Below are 20,380 nucleotides of genomic sequence, written 5' to 3'. Positions count from 1 at the left end.
CACCTTGCTGTGTTTGCCATCGAGGCATGCTGCCTCTACAATCCCCCAAACCCTGACTACTGACAGACTGATGGGAATTCAGCAGAAGCAGCAATGGAGTGTTCTGATCTGCATCGTATTCAGAAAGCAAAACAGTTTCCAAACAGCAAGAGACTTCAGTAGGATACAGACTGGTGAAACGAGCACAGGGCAGATGGAATTTAACATAGAGAAGTGCAAAGTGATTTTGATAGGAAGAATAAGGCAATATAAACCAAAGTCTACAATTTTAAAATGGGTGCAGGAAGAGAGACACCTGGGGCTGTACGCACACAATTCGACGGAAGTGGCAGGACAAGTCAAGGAGGTTGTAGACGGCATTGTTGGTTTTATATGATGGAGGCTTAGAGTACAAAAGCAACACAGTTATGTTAAACATTTCTAAAATGTTGGTTAGGCACCAGCTGGAACGGTGCTCAGTTCAGGGTACCACACTGTAGGAAGGATGTCAAGGCCTTGGAGAGGGTGCAACAGTGATTCGCTGGAACGATGGCCATGCAGCTGTCCCAGATAACCCGTAGAATGCCTCAATTCACAGACTCCCAAGACACCTGCCCTTTTTGTGGTCTTGTGGAGTCCATGAACCCCATGCGGATACAAGTTGCCTTAGACTGCACCCACTTTTTAGTTATTTAGAAAATCTTCTGTTACAGTTCTGTTTGCACTTCAGCCCCACACTCCAGTCCACGGGAACCATCGAAGCATTCCGTGCTCGTTGAGCACCGCAGGGACTGCGATGTATTATTGACCCCTTTAATCACCTTTTGGTTTGATGCTTTAAGTTTCATTTGTGATTTGCTTTTGATCAGGGAAGTATCCCGTCAAGGGGCTGCCGATTTTATTTTGCCCCCAAGTTTGACTAATTTAATTATTTAACTCGAAAGAGTTGGAATGAGGGTGGAGCTAAATGGTCTCAGTTATGTGGAAAGCTGGAGAAACTGGACTTGTTCCCATGAGCAGAGAAAGTTAACAGACATGTTGAAAATGTGAAGGGGTTTTGCTGGAATAGATTGGGATCAAGTTGTTCATGGCAGGACAACAGATTTAAAATAATTCACAAAAAAGCCGGGGGGGGGGGGGGGGGGGATATAGAATCAAACAGCACAGAAGAGGCCCTTCGGCCCATCAAGTCTGCACCAACACATTAGAAACACCTGAACTCCCACCTAATCCCATCTGCCAGCACTTGACCCATAGCCTTGAATGTTATGATGTGCCAAATGCTCATCCAGGTACTTTTTAAAGGATGGGAGGCATCCCGCCTCCACCACCCTCCCAGGCAGTGCATTCCAGACCCTCACCACCCTCTGGGTAAAAACATTTTTCCTCACATCCCCCCTAAACCTCCTGCCCCTCACCTTGAACCTATGTCCCCTCGTGACTGACCCTTCAACTAAGGGGAACAGCTGCTCTTTATCCACTCTGTCCATGTCCCTCATAATCTTGTACACCTCAATCAGGCTGCCCCTCAGTCTTCTCTGCTCCAATGAAAACAACCCAAGCCTATCCAACCTCTCTTCATAACTTAAATATTCCATCCCAGGCAGCATCCTGGTGAATCTCCTCTGCACCCCCTCCAGTGCAATCACATCCTTCCGATAAACCCAAAAACCCAGTCTGCAGGTGCAACAGGTGATCAAGAAGGCAAATGGGATGTTGGCCTATATCGCAAGGGGGATAGAATATAAAAGCAGAGATGCCTTGCTGCATCTGTACAGGGCATTGGTGAGGCCGCAGCTGGAATACTGTGTGCAGTATTGGTCCCCTTATTTGCGGAAGGATATATTGGCCTTGGAGGGAGTGCAGAGAAGGTTCACCAGGTTGATACCAGAGATGAGGGGTGTTGTTTATGAGGAGAGACTGAGCAGATTGGGTTTATACTCGTTGGAATTTAGAAGGCTGAGGGGGGATCTTATAGAGACCTATAAGATAATGAAGGGGCTGGATAGGGTAGAGATGGAGAGATTCTTTCCACTTAGAAAGGAAACTAGAACTAGAGGGCACAGCCTCAAAATAAAGGGGGGTCAGTTTAGGACAGAGTTGAGGAGGAACTTCTTCTCTCAGAGGGTGGTGAATCTCTGGAATTCTCTGCCCACTGAAGTGGTGGAGGCTACCTCGTTGAATATGTTTAAATCACGGATAGATGGATTCCTGATCGGTAAGGGAATTAGGGGTTATAGGAATCAGGCGGGTAAGTGGAACTGATCCACTTCAGATCAGCCATGATCTTATTGAATGGCGGGGCAGGCTCGAGGGGCTAGATGGCCTACTCCTGCTCCTATTTCTTATGTTCTTATGATAATGTGGCGACCAGAACTGCACACAGTACTCTAGCTGTGGTCTCACCAACGTTCTGTACAACTCCAACATGACTTCCCTGCTTTTGTAATCTATGCCTCGATTGATAAAGGCAAGTGTCCCTATGCCTTTTTCACCACCCTACTAACATGCCCTTCCGCTTTCAGAGATCTGTGAACAAACACGCCAAGGTCCCTTTGTTCCACAGAACTCGCGTGTCCTCCCATTCTCTGAATACTTTCTTGTCAAAATATTCCTTCCAAAGTGTATCACCTCTCACTTTTCAGGGTTAAATTCCATCTGCCTCTTATCTGCCCATTTGATCATTCCGTCTATATCTTCTTGCAGCTCAAGACACTCCGCCTCACTGTTAACCACCCGCCCAATCTTTGTGTCATCCGCAAATCTACTAATCCTACCCCCCACATCATCAATGTCATTTATATAAATGGCGAATAATAGAGGGCCCAACACAGATCCCTGTGCTACGCCACTGGACACTGGCCTCCAGTCACTAAAGTAGCCTTCTGTCATCACCCCGTCTCTCACAACTGAGCCAATTTTAAATCCACTTTATCAAATTACCCTGTATTCCATGTGAATTTACCTTCTTTACAAGTCTCCCATGTGGGACCTTGTCAAAGGCTTTGCTGAAATCTATAAAAGCTCCATCGACTGCACTATCCTCATCTACACACCTGGTCACCTCCTCAAAAAATTCAAATTTGTTAGGTATGACTTCCCTCTGACGAAGCCATGCTGACTATCCCTGATCAAGCTTCGACTCTCCAAGTGGAGATAGATTCTCTTCTTCAGAAGTTTCTCTAATAGTTTCCCTACCACTGATGTGAGACTCACTGGCCTGTAGTTCCCTGGCCTACCTCTGCAACCCTTCTTAAATAGCGGAACCACATTAGCTGTTCTCCAGTCATCAGGCACCTCCCCCGTGGCCAGAGAAGAATTGAAAATCTCCTCCCTTGCCTCCCATAGCAGCCTGGGACATAATTCAGCCGGACCTGGAGATTTATCCACTTGTGAGGTTGCCAACACCTCCAATACCTTGTCCTTCCCCATGTCAATTTGCTCAAGAACCTCATAGTTACTCTCCCCGGATTCCATACCATCGTCCTCATTCTCCTGGGTGAAGGCGGATGTGAAGTATTCATTCAACACTCTACTTTTACCAGATAGTTATGGTTTAAAACGTTACCTTGAAACAGTTCACAACCAGGTGAAAGTTCTCCCCCTTCCCGGCTCCAGCCTTGGCATAATCCTTCAGCAACACGAAAAGTTGCTGGGTCAGCTGATCAGCCAGAGTTTCGGTGGACCGCAGCGGGAATTTCAATACCCAGGAGAGGCACTGCAAAGCAGCTGTGATCACCTGTAGATGCAAAGCAACAACACCTCGGCAATTAAGCTTCATCCAAAACACTCGACAGTTTGTTATAAGATTACACCCAGCCGGATGGACAGGAAAACTGATGCAATTTTATTTACTGAACCATGTTTAACCTGCCCAAAGGCTGGAAGTTAAGGGGAAAACTAATTAGTTCTCCACAAGTATTTTTGGCTGAGAGCCACATTGAGGACACAAATAAAGGATATTTCTTTGGAATAACGTGACGGCGTTGCAATCTAACAATAGAAGTACTTGCATTAATACACAGTGCTTTTCTACTATAGTACTGTACAGCCAAAGAAACACTTTTGATGGTGTAATCAAAGGAGGAAATGCGGCAGCCAGTTTGTACGCAGCTTTCAAAAACAATTCACAGCTGTGAGACCATGAAAGCTGGAGACTGCTTGTACCCAGCTCTTTAATAACAGATAACTAAATTCATATATTGTTAATAACAGCTATGTGTTCAGTTGTGTTGAATCCTGTAAAGCTTTTGGATCAAGTCTGTATTGTCTCTCTCTCTCTTACCAGTAAATTAATATCTTTTGCTTTCTGTAAATGCTAATTTTAAATAATGCTCAAGAAATGAAGTTTTATTTCCGACCAACCTGCGTCTATTCTAGGAAGAGAACAGACCCTACAGATGTTCACAGTACATTCACTGCAGCGTTAATGTATGTCGGCTTGTGACACTAATAAATAAACTTTAAAAAAATTTAAAAGCAAGTCTCCATACACGGCAATGTTTTTGTGATGTAGGTTGAGGGAAAAATATTGGCCAAGGAACCAGGGGCAAAACCCTCCCTGCTCTTCTTCCAAATACTTCGATCTTCTCCAACTACCTGAGGGGGCAGATGGGACTTCTTGTTTAATGCTGCATCTGAAACTACTCCCTCAGCACTGACCCTCTGACAGTGCGGCACTCCCTCAGTACTGACCCTCTGACAGTGCGGCACTCCCTCAGTACTGACCCTCTGACAGTGCGGCACTCCCTCAGTACTGACCCTCTGACAGTGCAGCACTCCCTCAGTACTGACCCTCTGACAGTGCGGCACTTCCTCAGTACTGACCCTCTGACGGTGCAGCACTCCCTCAGTACTGACCCTCTGACAGTGCGGCACTCCCTCAGTACTGACCCTCTGACAGTGCGGCACTCCCTCAGTACTGACCCTCTGACAGTGCGGCACTCCCTCAGTACTGACCCTCTGACGGTGCGGCACTCCCTCAGTACTGACCCTCTGACAGTGCGGCACTTCCTCAGTACTGACCCTCTGACGGTGCGGCACTCCCTCAGTACTGACCCTCTGACAGTGCGGCACTCCCTCAGTACTGACCCCCTGACAATGCGGCACTCCCTCAACGTATGAGCACTCAGCTGAATGCACAATACTTGCCAAATGGACTTTAGTGATAATCCGCCAAATACAGAAAAAATAAACACACACTGGGGTTGTTACAGGGTATTTACAACACAACAGACAGGGAGCTCTGGATTCATTTCCATAATCGTCCTGGGAAATATCTCTGGACTGTGCTCAAACTGGCTCTTTTTTGAAGGTAGCCCACTGGTCAGCTCCTGTTTGTCCTGCCAGCCCTGGACTCTGATTTATTCTGTCCAGTTCAGTTCTTACCTCATTGACGTTGGCCTTCCTCCAGTTAATTATTCTTACCCTGGATAGTTTCTTGTTCTTTTCCCTGGCCAGCCTCAAGCCTCTGGTTCCAATGATCACTCTTCCCTTCAATGTTCTCTTACCAACTCATGATCCACTTTGCTCACCTCATTCCCAGCAGCCAGCTCTCTCGGGCTAGAAACACACTGGAGAATATTTTCCCCAACATTTGCTGCTTCTATTTCCCATGTTTGTATTAAAGGGATTAAGGGATATGGGATGGTGGAGGGATCAGGATATTGAATTTGATGATCAGCCATGATCAAAATGAATGGTGGAACAAGCTCGAAGGGCCGAACGGCCTCTTCCTGCTTCTATTTTCCATGTTTTTCTATGTTTCTAACTCTTGCCCCTTTCTGCCCTTTACACGACTAACCCTGTGCATATCTGGATAATTCAATGCCCCCATTATAACGACACTATAACTTTTACACCAAACTATAGCTTCCTTGCAAATTTGTTCCTCTCCATCCTTCCCACATCATTGCTGGTCTCTGTCTACACGAGCAATGTAACGGCACGGTTTATGTTCGTTAGATTTAGCCAAATAAGATTCTGTCCTTTGCCCCTCTGGGTCATCCTCAAGTGTCCTCCTTAATCATAGAATTAGAAATCGCTACAGTGCGGGAGGCCATTTGACCCATCAAGTTTGCACTGACCACAATCCCACCCAGCCCCTATCCCCTTAACCCCACGTATTTACCCTGCTAATCCCCCCTGACACTAAGGGGCAATTTAGCATGGCCAATCAACCTAACCCACACGTCTTTAGACTGTGGGAGAAAACCCACGCAGACACGGGGAGAATGTGCAGACTCCACACAGACAGTGACCCAAGCTGGGAATTGAACCCGGGTCCCTGGCGCTGTGAGGCAGCAGTGCTAACCACGGTGCTGCCCCTCCCATCCCTCACCTTCCTCCTTTATTCCCTTTCGTGAAGACCTTGTGACGTTACAGCTTTTCATTATAAATATTAAAAACTAAACAAAGAATATTGAAGTAATTCGGATAGAACCGATTGTGTTGAATAGTCGATTTAATATGTCGATGTGTGAGCTATTCACGATGAGATGAAGCAGGGTGTCCCCTGTTGTGAACGATGCTTACCTTCACATGCATGGACTGAAGACAGTCTATCAACACCTGCACAAAGGGGTCCAGCATCTCCAAAATGTCCTCTTCTGAAGAGTTCACCTTTGACCTTTTCAAACTCATATGCAGCAACTGGGGAAAAATCATAAAAATCAGAGGTCATAGAAATCCTACAGTACAGAAGGAGGCCATTCGGCCCATTGAGTCTGAATGACCACAATCCCACCCAGGGCCTATCCCTGTAACTCCACATATATTTACTCCGCTAATCCCTCTAACTAGCACTTTGAGCTGAAATTAGTCACTGGGGTGGTGAGACTGTGTTACTGGACCCCGCCCCAATCTGTCACACAGGATCCATGCTCAGGGAAGAGGGGAACACAGCACTCCACATCCGAACTTGGAAATAAATCGGCCGTTCCTTCACTGTCGCTGCGTCAAAATCCTGGGATTCTCTCCCTAACAGCACTGTGGGTGTACCTACACCTCAGGGACCACAGAGGTTCAAGGCGGCAGCTCACCACCACCTTCTCAAGGGTAATTAGGGGTGGGCAGTAAATGCTGGGCCTTGCCAACGACACCCACATCCCAGGAATGGAGAGAAAATGAACTGAAACAAACTCAAGAGATCACGGAATGAACGGAAAGCTCGGCTCACTTACCCTCAGGCCTGCGTCGACCAGAACGTGCATGTTGGTCTTCGTGCTGATGGCTGCTTTCTCGCCTTGGCGGGTGGGTGTGGGGGGCAGTAAAAGGCAGCTCTTGGGCTTCAGACCAGCGCGCGATTCGTCAGGCTGCTTGCGTTTACCCCTTTAAAGTGACATTCAGCCGGGTTAGAAATACAAAGCACAACACACAGAAACTGGCAATTCAGCCCGACTGGCGTTTAAACTCCACACGGACCTCCTCGAACTCCACTTTATCCCACCCCATCAAGCATCGTCCTTTCTGCCTTGTGGATGTTTCTAATCTCCCCTTAAGCACATCCACGTCATTCGCCTCAACCACCCCACATGGGCAGTGAGTTCCACATTGGCACAATTCTGAGACACAGGATAAATTCTAACTTAGAAAGGCTCGGATTGACCAGGGATAGTCAGCATGGCTTTGTTTGGGGAAGATTACGTCTTGCTAACGTAGTAGAAGCAACAGGGAGGATTGATGAGGATAGTGTGGTGAATGTTGTCTACGTGGGTTTCAGTCAAGCATCTGACAAGGTCCTACATGATGTGGAGATGCCGGCGTTGGACTGGGGTAAACACAGTAAGAAGTTTAACAACACCAGGTTAAAGTCCAACAGGTTTATCTTTTGCTACCAAATGAACCTGTTGGACTTTAACCTGGTGTTGTTAAACTTCTTACAAGGTCCTACATGGCAGACTGGTCAGCAAAGTGGGATCTCATGGTGATACAGTTATCACAGAATCCCTATAATGCAGAAGGAGGCCATTGAGTCTACACCACCTCCGTGACAGGATATTGTACCCAGGTCCTCTCTCCCGCCTTATCCCTGTACCCCACATATTGACCATGGCGAATCCTACATATATTGATATGGAGATGCGTTGGACTGGGATGGGCACAGTCAGAAGTCTCACAACACCAGGTTAAAGTCCAACAAGTTTATTTGGAATCACGAGCTTTCGGAGCGCTGCTCCTTCATCAGGTGAGTGCGATTTAGCATGGCTAATCCCTACTCTCTCAAACAGCTATCGAAATGAATGATCACTCACTTAGTCCTCTTGGCCATTAACGGTAAGCTCTGGGTCACCAGCCCATGGCTCAGTAAGAGGATGGAGTCAGCTGTCATTTCCTTATTCAGTAACAGGCCAGACACAACGCGATGAAACGTTTCCTGAACCTTCCGAGCTTGCTTAAGCATAGTCGTGTTCTCCAATATCTGAAAATGTAAAACGTCACATTAACACCTGGTGCCAATAACTTGCATTTATATAGCGCCTTTACTGTAGTAAAAATGGCCCAAGGCACATCACATTACAAGTGCGAGGTAATGCATTTTGGAAGGTTCAATGCATGTAGGAATTATACAGTAAATGGTACAACCATTAGGGATGTTGACAGGCAGAGGGGTCTGGGCGTACATGTCCACTGATCTCTGAAACTGGCAATCCTGGTGGATAAGATTGTCAAGAAAGCATACGGCATGCTTGCCTTCATCGGTTGGGGCATGGAGTATATTAATTGGCAGGTTACGCTGCAGCTGTACAGAGCCTTAGCTAGGCCTCATTTAGAATATTGTGCACAATTCTGGTCGCCACACCACCAGAAGGATGTGGATGCTTTGGAGAGGGTACAGAAGAGGTGCTTACCAGGATGTTGGCTGGTCTGGATGGTATTAGCTAAAGAGGAGAGGTTGGATAAACTCGGTTTGTTCTCACTGGAACAGAGATTGAGGGGTGATCTGATAGAAGTTTACAAGATTAGGAATGGCATGGACAGAATGGATAGTCAGATGCTCTTTCCTAGGGTAGAAAAGTCAAGTACGAGGGGACATAGATTTAAGGTCCATGGGGAAATATTTAGAGGAGATGTGCAAGGCAAGTTTTTTTTACAGAGGGTGGTGAATGTCTGGAACGCGCTGCCCAGGGAGGTGGGGGGAGCTGGAACGATAGCGGCATTTAAGGGGCAACTAGACGAATACATGAATAGGATGGGAATGGAAGGATACGGACTCCATAAGTGCATGTGGTTTCAGTTTAGGCAGGCATCATGATCGGCGCAGGCTTGGGGGGGCCGAAGGGCCTGTTCCTGTGCTGTACTGTTCTTTGTTCATAGGGAGGCAGAGTTTAGCTTTCTTCAAAGTCAGTTTGCTACCTGCCGTACGCATGTTTACCTCTTTCAGTGGCAGGATCAGCTTGGCAACTTGAGCCTTCCCCACAAACTGAGCCAGAATCTCATAGGAATCGAAGCTTTTGCTTCTCCTCGCTTCCATCACTTTGCTCACAATTCCCTTCACTTCTTTCTCTTCCGCAATTTCACCAAACAGCTCGTGATTAAAAATCTAGAGAGAGAGAGACAGAGATTATTTTGTGGTGACAGCAACAGTGTTCGAGTTCAGGACGACAATATTCTTAATTAATATCACTAATTACTGCCAGAAACTGTAACTGGATGCAGAATCCATCATAGCCTTTAAAACAGAAGTGGATAAATATTTGAAAAAAGAGATTGAAAGGACATTAGCTACGAGGAGAGGTTGGAGAAACTTGGTTTGTTCTCACTGGAATGATGGAGGTTGAGGGGCGACCTGATAGAAGTCTACAAGATTATGAGGGGCACGGACAGAGTGGATAGTCAGAAGCTTTTTCCCAGGGTGGAAGAGTCAATTACTAGGGGGCACAGGTTTAAGGTGCGAGGGGCAAGGTTTAAAGGAGATGTACGAGGCAGGTTTTTTACACAGAGGGTGGTGGGTGCCTGGAACCCACTGCCAGGGGAGGTAGTGGAAACAGATACGATAGTGAGTTTAAAGAGGCTTTTGGACAAATACATGAATAGGATGGGAATAGAGGGATATGGTCCCCGGAAGGGTAGAGGGTTTTAGTTCAGTCGGGCAGCATGGTCGGTGCAGGCTTGGAGGGCCGAAGAGCCTGTTCCTGTGCTGTAATTTTCTTTGTTCTCTTGTTCTTTGACATAAGGACAGGGTAATAGAGTCAAGGGGATAGCACAGGCTGAATGAACTGAATGCTCTCATCTCCAAGACCAAATCTGTTGAATTTAAGAGTGATATTTGACCAGGTGCCAGTTAGGGTTCAGTTGACAGCATTCTTGTCTCAATCAGCGGGTGGGTTCAAGTCCCAGATCAGAGGCTTTGAGCCTATAATCCAGGCTGACACTTTAGGACTGAGTGAGTGCTGCACCGTCAGCGGTACCATCTTCCAGACGAGATGTTAAACCAAGGATCCATTGTCTCTCTCTCACATGGACATAAGATCTATCGCGAAGAGGAGCAGAGGAATTTTCCCCTGTATCCTGGGCCAATATTTGTCCCTCAAACAACATCTCTTTCCTCCCACACTCCAAAGATGGGTGGGTTAAGTGGATTGGCCATGGAAAATTACCCAAGTGTCAGGGAGGCTAGCAGGATAGATATGTGATGTTACGGGGATAGGGTCTGGGTGGGATTGTGGTTAGTGCAGATTCGATAGGCCAAATGGCCTCCTTTGCACTGTAGGGATTATATGAAAATAGCTGATCTAGTCACTGATGTTGGCCTGGAAGCTCGCTGAGCACAAATTGGTGACTATTTTTTCTCCATTACAATAAAGGAGTACTTCATTTGTCGTAAAGCACTTTGACATCTTGAGAGTGTGAAAGACGCGAGATAATTAAAATGCATTTTTCCTTTCGTTTGTACGTGAACACAATTAATAACATCAGAGAATTAACTCTTACCGCAATAAGAATGTCCATACAAGGGTCCAAATCAGCACTGTTAAGTTTAGGTACAAGACTCTTTAACAGCATGTAGACTGTATAGGTCAAAACATGCACCTAGCAAGATAGAAAAGAGGAGTTTCCGTGAACAGTAAGCACCAGACACAATCTGGAAACAGAGTTCTATGTACCGTTCGGGTAATAGAAAGTTACGTCAAAAGTTTCAATGTAAACACCTCAAAAATAACAAACACAAATTATGTTGCTTTCATTCTAATTCTTTTAAGTTACAGTAGATCACAGGATTATCTGCTTGACAGTATTAGACATTTGCTAAAAGGGCAGCTAAAAATTAATTACATCTTCAATTTTATCTCAATCTTACTCTTCAAATATTGATGTAATTTTACTCTGTATCAATCACATAAGCCTGTGCGTGATTGAGGGTGAGTAATACCAGATCTCACTGCCATTCCAGTAAAACTACTCCACATGGACCGCAGTAGTTCAAGGCAGCGGCTCACTACCACCTTTTCAAGGGGCAGGGGGAAGCAGTGGAGTAGAGGTATTGTCACAGGACTAGTAACCCAGTGGCCCAGGGTAATGCTCTGAGGGCCCAGGTTCGAATCCCACCACAGATGGCGAAATGTGAATTGAATAAAAATCTGGAATTAAAAGTCTAATGGTGACCATTGTCAATTATCGTTAAAAAACCCATCTGGTTCACTAATGTCCCTTTAGGGAAGGAAGTCTGCCGTCCTTACCCAGTCTGGCCTACATGTGACTCCAGAGCCATGGCAATGTGGGTGACTCTTAAAATCCCCCCTCCCTGCCAGGGCAATTAGGGACGGGCAATGTTCACATCCCATTAAAACGTTTTTAAAAATTAGGGTTGGGCAGTAAACGCTGGCCTAGACAGCGACACCCACATCCCATGAACGATTTAAAAAATTTTCCCTGCCAAAGTTCAGAAAAACCCAAGTAGCATTTTCAATATTATTGGGACCGTTTATTCTTACATGTAGACCTAGCACAGTGAGAGGTTGGCGTGGTTAACAGATACATTTAAGGGGAACCTGGAGGAGGAGGAGGGAGAAAGGAACATAATGATACGGAGCGGGGCCGAGACGGAGCGGGGCCGAGACGGAGCGGGGCCGTAGCAGACTCACGTGTAACTCGAACACCAGGATGGAGTAGTTGGACCATCTGGCTTGTGTGTGCTGCACGCCCTGGGCAAATACTATCTAATATAAAACTGTGGGTGGCGCGGTAGCACAGTGGTTAGCACTGCTGCCTCGCAGCGACAGGGACCCGGGTTCGATTCCCGGCTTGGGTCACTGTCTGTGTGGAGTTTGCACGTTCTCCCCGTGTCTGCTCCGGTTTCCTCCCACAGTCTGAAAGACGTGCTGGTGAGGGTACATTGGCCATGCTAAATTCTCCCTCCGTGTACCCGAACAGGCGCCGGAGTGTGGCGACTAGGGGATTTTCACAGTAACTTCATTGCAGTGTTAATATAAACCTACTTGAGACACTAATAGACTTAAGCGTTAACATTCAGTTCGCTGAAGCACGTTACCTGATAGCCCTTGGTTAAAACTGACTGCATCTCTTTGAGGAGGTACAGTAGGTATCCTGGGCCTAAAGTCTCGATTATTTTAGTCAGGGTGTTGCGGGCAGCATCTCGGATCTCCTGCGCTCGGTTCCTCAACAACATACAGACTTTGATGAGGATGCTGAGAAAAAGGAGAGAGATTGACATTTATATAACTCTCTTCAACATCAGTTGATGCCTCAAGGTGCTTTACAGCCAATCAGGAGAGACTGCTGCTGAAAGACAACAGCCAATTGCTGCACAGCAAGCTCCCACAAATACCAATCTGATCATTATCAGATCATGTGATGTAAATGAGGGTAAATATTGCCGGGACATTGGGAATAACTCCCAGGCTCTTCTTCAAACACTGCTGTTGTATGTTCAAACATTAGCTCATGAGTGATCAGCCTTATCTTGAGATAGAAAATAGTTTAACCAAATGATTTTCTAGCGCATGCAATGTATGGAGGATAGAGGAATTCTTGATGCAGTTAGACGCTAAGCTTAATGTCTCATCTCAAACTGCGCTTCTGACAATGCAGCACTCCCTCAGTGAAGCACAGGAGTGCCGGGCTGGATTTTTGTACTCAAGCCGCCCGATCTGTGACACACAGGAGGTGAGGGTGCTACCAAACAAGACATGGCAGACAGAGAGGAGAGAGAAACCTGTAAACGTACGATCAACCCTTTCGTTCCCGGTCCCCGCCCACTCTCCTGTCAGCTTCAACAAGAATACTGTGCGCGGGTATATGGCGCACAATGCGGGAATACTGCACGCAGCGTGGGAATACTGTACGCAACGCAGGTATACGGCGCAAAACATTGTGGTACTGTGTACAATGCCAGAATACTGCACACAATGCCAGAATAGCGCGCACAGCACGGGAATACTGCGCACAGCGCCAGAATCCTGTGCACAGTTCTGGCCTCTGTGTCATAAAATGGACACCAAAGGCACTGGAGAAGGTGCAGAAGAGGAACTAGAAGGATGGCACCAGAACTGAGGTGTTAGAACAATTAGGAAAGATTGAAGAGGCTGGAGCTCTTGAGAACAAAAGAAAATGGATAGAAGTCTTTGCAGATTATTGAAGTATTAGAATGTGGAACTCGCTGTCACAAGGAGCAGCCAATGTCAACAACACAGATATTAAGCAGAAGCTGGACAAAAAGCAGGAGAAAGGAATAGTTCAATGTCTTTGGTAAATGTAACACCTTCCTTCCCACTTAGTGGAATTGGCTTCAATAAACCATACCGCCCTCCCCCAAACAGACACGGTGAGCACGATTTAATACCTGGGTAAATTAGAATCCATGGTTTCCTTGGGTAGAGTCTGCATCAGTTTAACCATCGCGAATGCGAGCGGAATACGCACCAACTCTTCACTATTGACTATTTTTGATTTCACCAACTTGTGCTGCTCATCTCTTTCCACCTGTTAACAATTCATCGCAATGTGAGCGACAGAGACCCAGAGGAGACAGAGAAGGAGCACAGCACCCGCGATAGGGGGAGGGCCATGAGGAGCAGCAAGGCAGCTGAACCGTGAAGGCCGGTGGGGGAAAGAGAGGAGAGGGGGGCAGGGGGTGATGGCGGTGGGAACGAAGGGCTGAGGGGGCAGGGGGAGGGGAGGAAGGCGAGGGGCGGAGGGAACCCAAGGGGGAGAGAGACCGATGTGGGAGGGAAAAGGGGGGCCCAGAGGGGGAGGGGGGCCGAAGGGAAGAGGAGTGCCGGGGTGGGGGGGGGGTTGCCGAGAGGTGGAGGGGGACCGAGGGGGGGGGGGGGGGTCAGAGGTGGGCCGAGGGAGGGGGTGGCGGCCGAGGAGGGGGGCCGAGGAGGGGTGAGGGGGGCCGCGGGGGGGGAGGAGGGCCAAGGGGTGGGTGGGGGGAGTGAGGAGGGCCGCGGGGTGGGGGGGGGGGGGGGATGAGGGGGAGAAAGGGGGCTGGGGGGGGGTGGGAAAGGGGGCTGAGGGGGGGGTGGGAGAGGGGAGGGGGGGAGAGAGAGAGAGAAAAAGAGAGAACTAATGAACAGGAGAAATGAGACAGTGACGAGTAGAAGTGGGCGAAGAGTGAGAGAAACGCGAGTTATTCAGGTTTTGCTCACAGACCTTTGCAATTAAGCATTTCTGTAGTTTGGGCAGGATGTTGTTTGTGACGGTTGCTTGAATGTGTCCAATCAGATTGTCCAGCTCCTGCTGATTCTTAGGTAGGGAGGGCAAGGGTTTCTTCACCTCCTTTGTTGGGACATCTTTGCCAACTGTCCCTTCGTCACTCACTGCATCTTTGCCAGCTGTCCCTTCGTCACTCACTGCATCTTTGCCAGCTGTTCCTTCGTCACTCACTGCATTATCTTCAGCGAGTATTTCTGCAGATTCTTCCTTCTCTTCATCAATACCAACTTCCAATTCCATGGCTTCAGTCTCATCTTCCTCGTCTCCCTTCACAGAGCCTACAGGGCAGAATGAAAACATCACAAACAAGTAAGTTCTTCCCTCTTTTTGGTTCCCTCACCAGCTGCTGCAGTCGCTGCCTAGCAGCCACATCCTTTACTGCCAACCGGGTCAGAAATGGACATTAATGAACCAGATGGGTTTTTAGACAATGGTTTCATGGTCATAGGTAGACGTTTAATTCCAGATTTTTATAATTTCACCATCTGCCGTGGTGGGATTTGAACCTGGGTCACCGGGTTACTAGTCATGTGACAATACCACTGCCTTCCCCTCATAAGGAGGTGGGCAACAAATGTTGGCCGAGCCACCGATTGGCTCAACTCTGCCGATATCCTGTGAAAGAGTTGAGGAGGAAAGAACGTTGGTGATTTTCTCTCGATTGGCGATGAGTCACCACCTCCATTACAACTGGGCGTGTCGCGCGGCCATTCACACGGCTGGACCAGACAGGGACAGACGGTCTCTTTTCCAAAAGGACATTACTGGGTTTTTACAGCAATTCAGTATTTTCACGGTCACCAATACCAATCTTCGCGTTCTAATCCACGGCTCGGGGGTTTCCTCCGTGATTTCCACTGAAAGTAATTGCAATCTGGGCCAAGTCGTGTCAAACAGCTTGTAAAAACAGTGGGATTTTACACTCATGAACATTGTGATTTGTCGCTGTCAACCCTTTCACTGGACACGGTTATTAATATAACCGGTCTTCCTCCATCATTGCTAGTGTGGGTATTAACACAGTGACAACCACTTCCACTGGACTTGGCACGGTTTTTAACACTGCCTCCCAAAGCAGTCTCCAACCACAACCTGAGTCACACCCTCAGGTCAGAGTGAGTTTCTGTACAGGTCCTGAGGAGTTCATCTCACTGCACCCGGCTTCACGCGCCCGGCATCTACACTGATCCAGGCAGACCATTGAAGCCTGACCATGGTCTGTTTTTTCCTACTAATCTACAAGTATTCATAATTCAATTTACATGTGTCCAATTGACCTGTTGTGCTGTGGACCACTTAGTTTAAGCTGCTGAAGAATAACTCATTTCCAAACAATCCCAATCATTGGTGTGAATCTAATGGATGGCCTGTCCCAGTCACCAATCAACTGCAATCGATTTACACCAATCAATTGCATTCATTCTTGGGAGATTTCACTTGCAGATTTCTGCAAATAGAATCACAGATCAGAAGGGGGCCATTCGGCCCATTGAGTCTGCACCGACCATCCGAAAGAGCACCCTACCCATGCCCAACCCCCTGTCCTATCCCTATAACCCCACGCATTTACCACGGCCAATCCACCTAACCTGCACATCTTTGGATATATCCCCACACGTCAACTTGGGCATTGCATAGAATGACACAGAACAACAGAACCAGGCTTGATTCCGGAGTTGAGAGAGTTGGCTTATGAGGAGAGACTGAGTAGACTGGGGCCATACTCATTGGAATTCAGAAGAATGAGGGGCGATTTTATAAAAACGTATAATGTTATGAAGGGAATCGATAAGATAGAAGCAGGGAAGTTGTTTCCACTGGCGGGTGAAACTAGAATTAGGCGGCATGGCCTCAAAATAAGGGGGAGCAGATTTAGGACTGAGTTGAGGGGGAACTTCTTCACCCAAAGGGTGGTGAATCTGTGGAATTCCCTGCCCAGTGAAGCAGTTGAGGCTACCTCATTGAATGTTTTTAAGGCAAGGATAGATAAATTTTTGAACAGTAAAGGAATTAAGGGTTATGGTGAGCGGGCGGGTAAGTGGAGCTGAGTCCATGAAAAAATCAGCCATGATCTTATTGAATGGTGGAGAAGGCTCGAGGGGCCAGATGGCCTACTCCTGTTCCTAGTTCTAATGTTTTTCTCATCAATACAACAGCGCGTACAGCGCATTCCACCAAATGCACCTTTAAAGAAAACTGCGGACCAGAAAAGACTCCGTTTTAGACACTTACTTTCATCGACAGTCGTCTGAACCGCTTCAAGCTCCCTCTGCAGACTCTCCGGATCAAAGTGAAAGGCTTGCAACACGGACAGTAGCAAACTGTATGAGAGAGAATTATCAGCGCTGAGTAAGGAGCATCGAAGTGTTGCTGGAAAAATTCACAAGTTGCAGGGTCCACTTGAATAGGAGATGGACTGCTTTTCAGTATCGGTATTGGTAACACCAGGTACCAGGGAGCATTGACAGAGCCTGACAACAGCTTAGGGCATCACATTTGATTCACAAAATCAATGCTCCTCAGGGCCAGAGTTACCTGAAGGATTAGGAGGGAAATTTTCCAAATTAACCCCCTTCCCCCATATTGTTTTTAATCAGTTTTCTTTGCCTCTCGCAGAAGACCACCCGGCTTTGGGCAGGGGGAGGAGAGTGTATATGTTGTCACCGCAGTTGTGGTGGGATCACAAAGGTCTTTTCTTGCTCCTCACTGTTTATGTGCAAGTTTTTTTTTTCATGGGACGTGGGTGTCACTGGCTAGGGCTAGCATTTATTGCCCATCTCCAATTGCCCTCAGGAAGCTGGTGGCTCCTTGAGCCTCTACAGTCCATGTGTAGGTACACCCACAGTGCTGTTAGGGAGGGAGTTCCTGGTTTTTGATCCATTGACATTGAAGGAAGGGTGGCACGGTGGCACAATGGTTAGCACTGCTGCTTCATAGCTCCAGAGACCTGAAGTTCGATTCCAGGTTGGGTCACTGTCTGTGTGGAGTTTGCATGTTCTCCTCGTGTCTGCATGGGTTTCCTCCAGATGTTCCGGTTTCCTCCCACAGTCCAAAGATGTGTGGGTTAGGTGGATTGGCCATGTTAGATTGTCCATAGTGTCCTGGGATGTGTAGATAGAGGGATTAGCGGGTAAATCTGTGGGGTTGTGGGGATAGGGCCTGGGATGGGATTGTTGTCAGTGCAGACTCAATGGACCGAATGGCCTCCTTCTGCACTGTAGGGATTCTATGATTCTATGATTATATATTTCCAAATCTACACATTTCATAGAATCCCTACAGCGCAGGAGGCCGCCATTCGGTCCATCCAGTCTGCACTGACTCTCCATCAGAACCCTATCCCCGTAATCCCACTAACCTACACTAAGGGGCAATTTATCATGGCCAATCCACCTAACCCACACACCTTTGGACCTTGGGAGGAAACTGGAGCACCTGGAGGAAACCCACGCAGACACGGGGAGAACGTGCAAACTCCACACAGTGACCCAAGGCCGGAATCAAACCCGGGTCCCTGGTGCTGTGAGGCGGCAGTGCTAACCACTGTGCCATCCATTGGTGAATGGCTTGCTGGAGAACTTGCAGGTGGTGGTGTATCTGCTGCTCTTGTCCTTCTTGGTGGTAGAGGTCACAGATTTGGGAGGTGCTGTCGAAGGGGCCTTGGTAAGTTGATGCAGTGCATCTTATAGATGGTGAGTTGATGCAGTGCATCTTATAGATGGTGAGTTGATGCAGTGCATCTTATAGATGGTGAGTTGATGCAGTGCATCTTATAGATGGTGAGTTGCTACTGTGCATCTATTGTGGAGGGAGTGCATGTTTAAAGGGGTGGATGGGGCGTCAATCAAGCGGGCTGCTTTCTCCCAGAGCTTAGAGTGTGGTATTCAAAAAGAATACGCCTCAGCGTGAGTGTTAAGCTGGCTCGTTTGGGGAAAAAAATCATTCACTGGTTTGCTGACCCAGTTCCATCGCTCTGGACCCTGTTCCACATACCTGACACAGTAAGAAGTTTAACAACACCTTACTGTGTTTACCCCAGTCCAACGCCGGCATCTCCACAGCATACCTGACAGCCAGCTTCTGGTCGATCTGTCCAGTTTGCAGGACATGAATGTAGCGTTTCAGGTGATAAATATAGGGCGACCACGAGAGGTGCTTGCACGCAGCTCCCACAAGTTCCACAGATGCCGAGATCATGTTCTCATACTGGAGAATTTTACAAATGAAAAAAAAATCAGGAGAAGAAATTGACACAAAATCAAAAGGCCCCCATTTTAACCCTCCTCTCTTTGGCTGGAAGTTAGCACTGGCCAAAGTGGGAGGAACAACTCCCTTTCTGTAGAATGCTCCTTCACCAGTTTAGGAAGAACACAATCTGTTTATTTACAGGTTAAAACTACACAGAGGCTTGCGGCCTTGTGATTGCATTCAGCTCCCAAGACGACTCTGAGTACAGAAGCTTGCCCTCACCAGTGTGATTCCCCCACCCTGCTCCCCCGGTTGGTTCGCTGGGTCATGTGATCCTTACTCTGCAGATGGAACCTTAAAAGGATAACGACCACACTTTCCTTTGGCTTTGTTAATGCTAATGTTCATCTCTAATATCATAGCATCATAGAGTCTACAGTGCTGAAGGAGGCCATTTGGCCCATCGAGCCAGCACCAACAACAATTCCACCCAGGTGCTATCCCTGTAACCCCAAGTATTTACCCTCCTAATCCCTGACACTAAGGAGCAATTTATCATGGTCAATCCACCTAACCCGCACATCTTTCAGACTGTGGGAGGAAACCGGAGCACCCGGAGGAAACCCACGCAGACACGGGGAGAACGTGCAAACTCCACACAGACAGTGACCCAAGCCGGGATTTGAACCCGGGTCCCTGGCGCTGTGAGGTAGCGGGGGCGGGGGATATATATATACTGGCAGCGAATGGAGTACAGTACCATCTCACCAGCTCTCTATTGTAAGGAGGATGGTGTATAAAAGTAGGAAAGTCTTGCTGCAACTCATTGGTGAAACCGCACCTGGAGACTTGTGCACACCTTTAGTCTCCTTTCTGAAGGGAAACGACTGAAGGATATGATTGGATATACAGTAATTATTCCCTTCACCGGGGAAGACCAGAGCTTAGGGGTGAACTTATAGAGGTCTATAAAATAATGAGGGGCACAGATCAGCTAGATAGTCAACATCGCTTCCCAAAGGTGGGGGAGTCTAAAACTAGAGGACATAGGTTTAAGGTGAGAGGGGAGAGATAGAAAAGTGTCCAGAGCGGCAATTTTTTCACACAGAGGGTGGTGAGTGTCTGGAACAAGCTGCCAGAGGTAGGAGTAGAGGCGGGTACAATTTTAAAAACCGTTTAGACAGTTACATGGGTAAGATGGGTATAGAGGGATATGGGCCAAATGCGGGCAATTGGGACTAGCTCAGTGGTTAAAAAAAGGGCACATGAACAAATTGGACTGAAGGGCCTGTTTCCATGCTGTAAACCTCTAAGACTCTTTAAGAAGGGGGTAGAACATTAAAATTACAGGCAGGCTGTTCAGGAATAATAAAGGCAAATTATTGCGGATGCTAGAATCTGAAACAAAAACAGAAAATGCTAGAAAATCTCAGCGGGTCTGACAGCGTCTGTGTGGAGAGAATAGAGCCAACGTTTCGAGTCTGGATGACCCTTCGTCAGAGCTGCACAGGGAATGATGTCAGCCAGTGACGCCCAT

At 47.5% G+C, this 20,380-nt stretch overlaps 1 protein-coding gene across 1 annotated transcript in view; it reads right to left on the bottom strand.

The window, feature by feature from the left end:
- utp20 (UTP20 small subunit processome component) overlaps nt 1-20,380 on the bottom strand; it is a 120,594-nt gene that overhangs the window by 25,970 nt on the left and 74,244 nt on the right. Inside the window, exons 32-42 of the mRNA XM_078221075.1 lie at nt 18,722-18,861; nt 16,888-16,976; nt 14,593-14,933; nt 13,781-13,920; nt 12,470-12,626; nt 10,912-11,010; nt 9,353-9,520; nt 8,232-8,398; nt 7,161-7,308; nt 6,514-6,630; nt 3,548-3,718 (exon numbers count right to left, since the gene is read on the bottom strand). Of these exons, the coding sequence (XP_078077201.1) occupies nt 3,548-3,718; nt 6,514-6,630; nt 7,161-7,308; nt 8,232-8,398; nt 9,353-9,520; nt 10,912-11,010; nt 12,470-12,626; nt 13,781-13,920; nt 14,593-14,933; nt 16,888-16,976; nt 18,722-18,861 (1,737 nt within the window). The remainder of the gene's footprint in view (nt 1-3,547; nt 3,719-6,513; nt 6,631-7,160; nt 7,309-8,231; nt 8,399-9,352; nt 9,521-10,911; nt 11,011-12,469; nt 12,627-13,780; nt 13,921-14,592; nt 14,934-16,887; nt 16,977-18,721; nt 18,862-20,380) is intronic.

Source organism: Mustelus asterias, chromosome 9 (assembly GCF_964213995.1).
Source record: "Mustelus asterias chromosome 9, sMusAst1.hap1.1, whole genome shotgun sequence".
NCBI classification, from domain to species: domain Eukaryota; kingdom Metazoa; phylum Chordata; class Chondrichthyes; order Carcharhiniformes; family Triakidae; genus Mustelus; species Mustelus asterias.
Note: the sequence above shows the minus strand (reverse complement) of the source record. Positions and strands in the feature narration are given on the sequence as shown.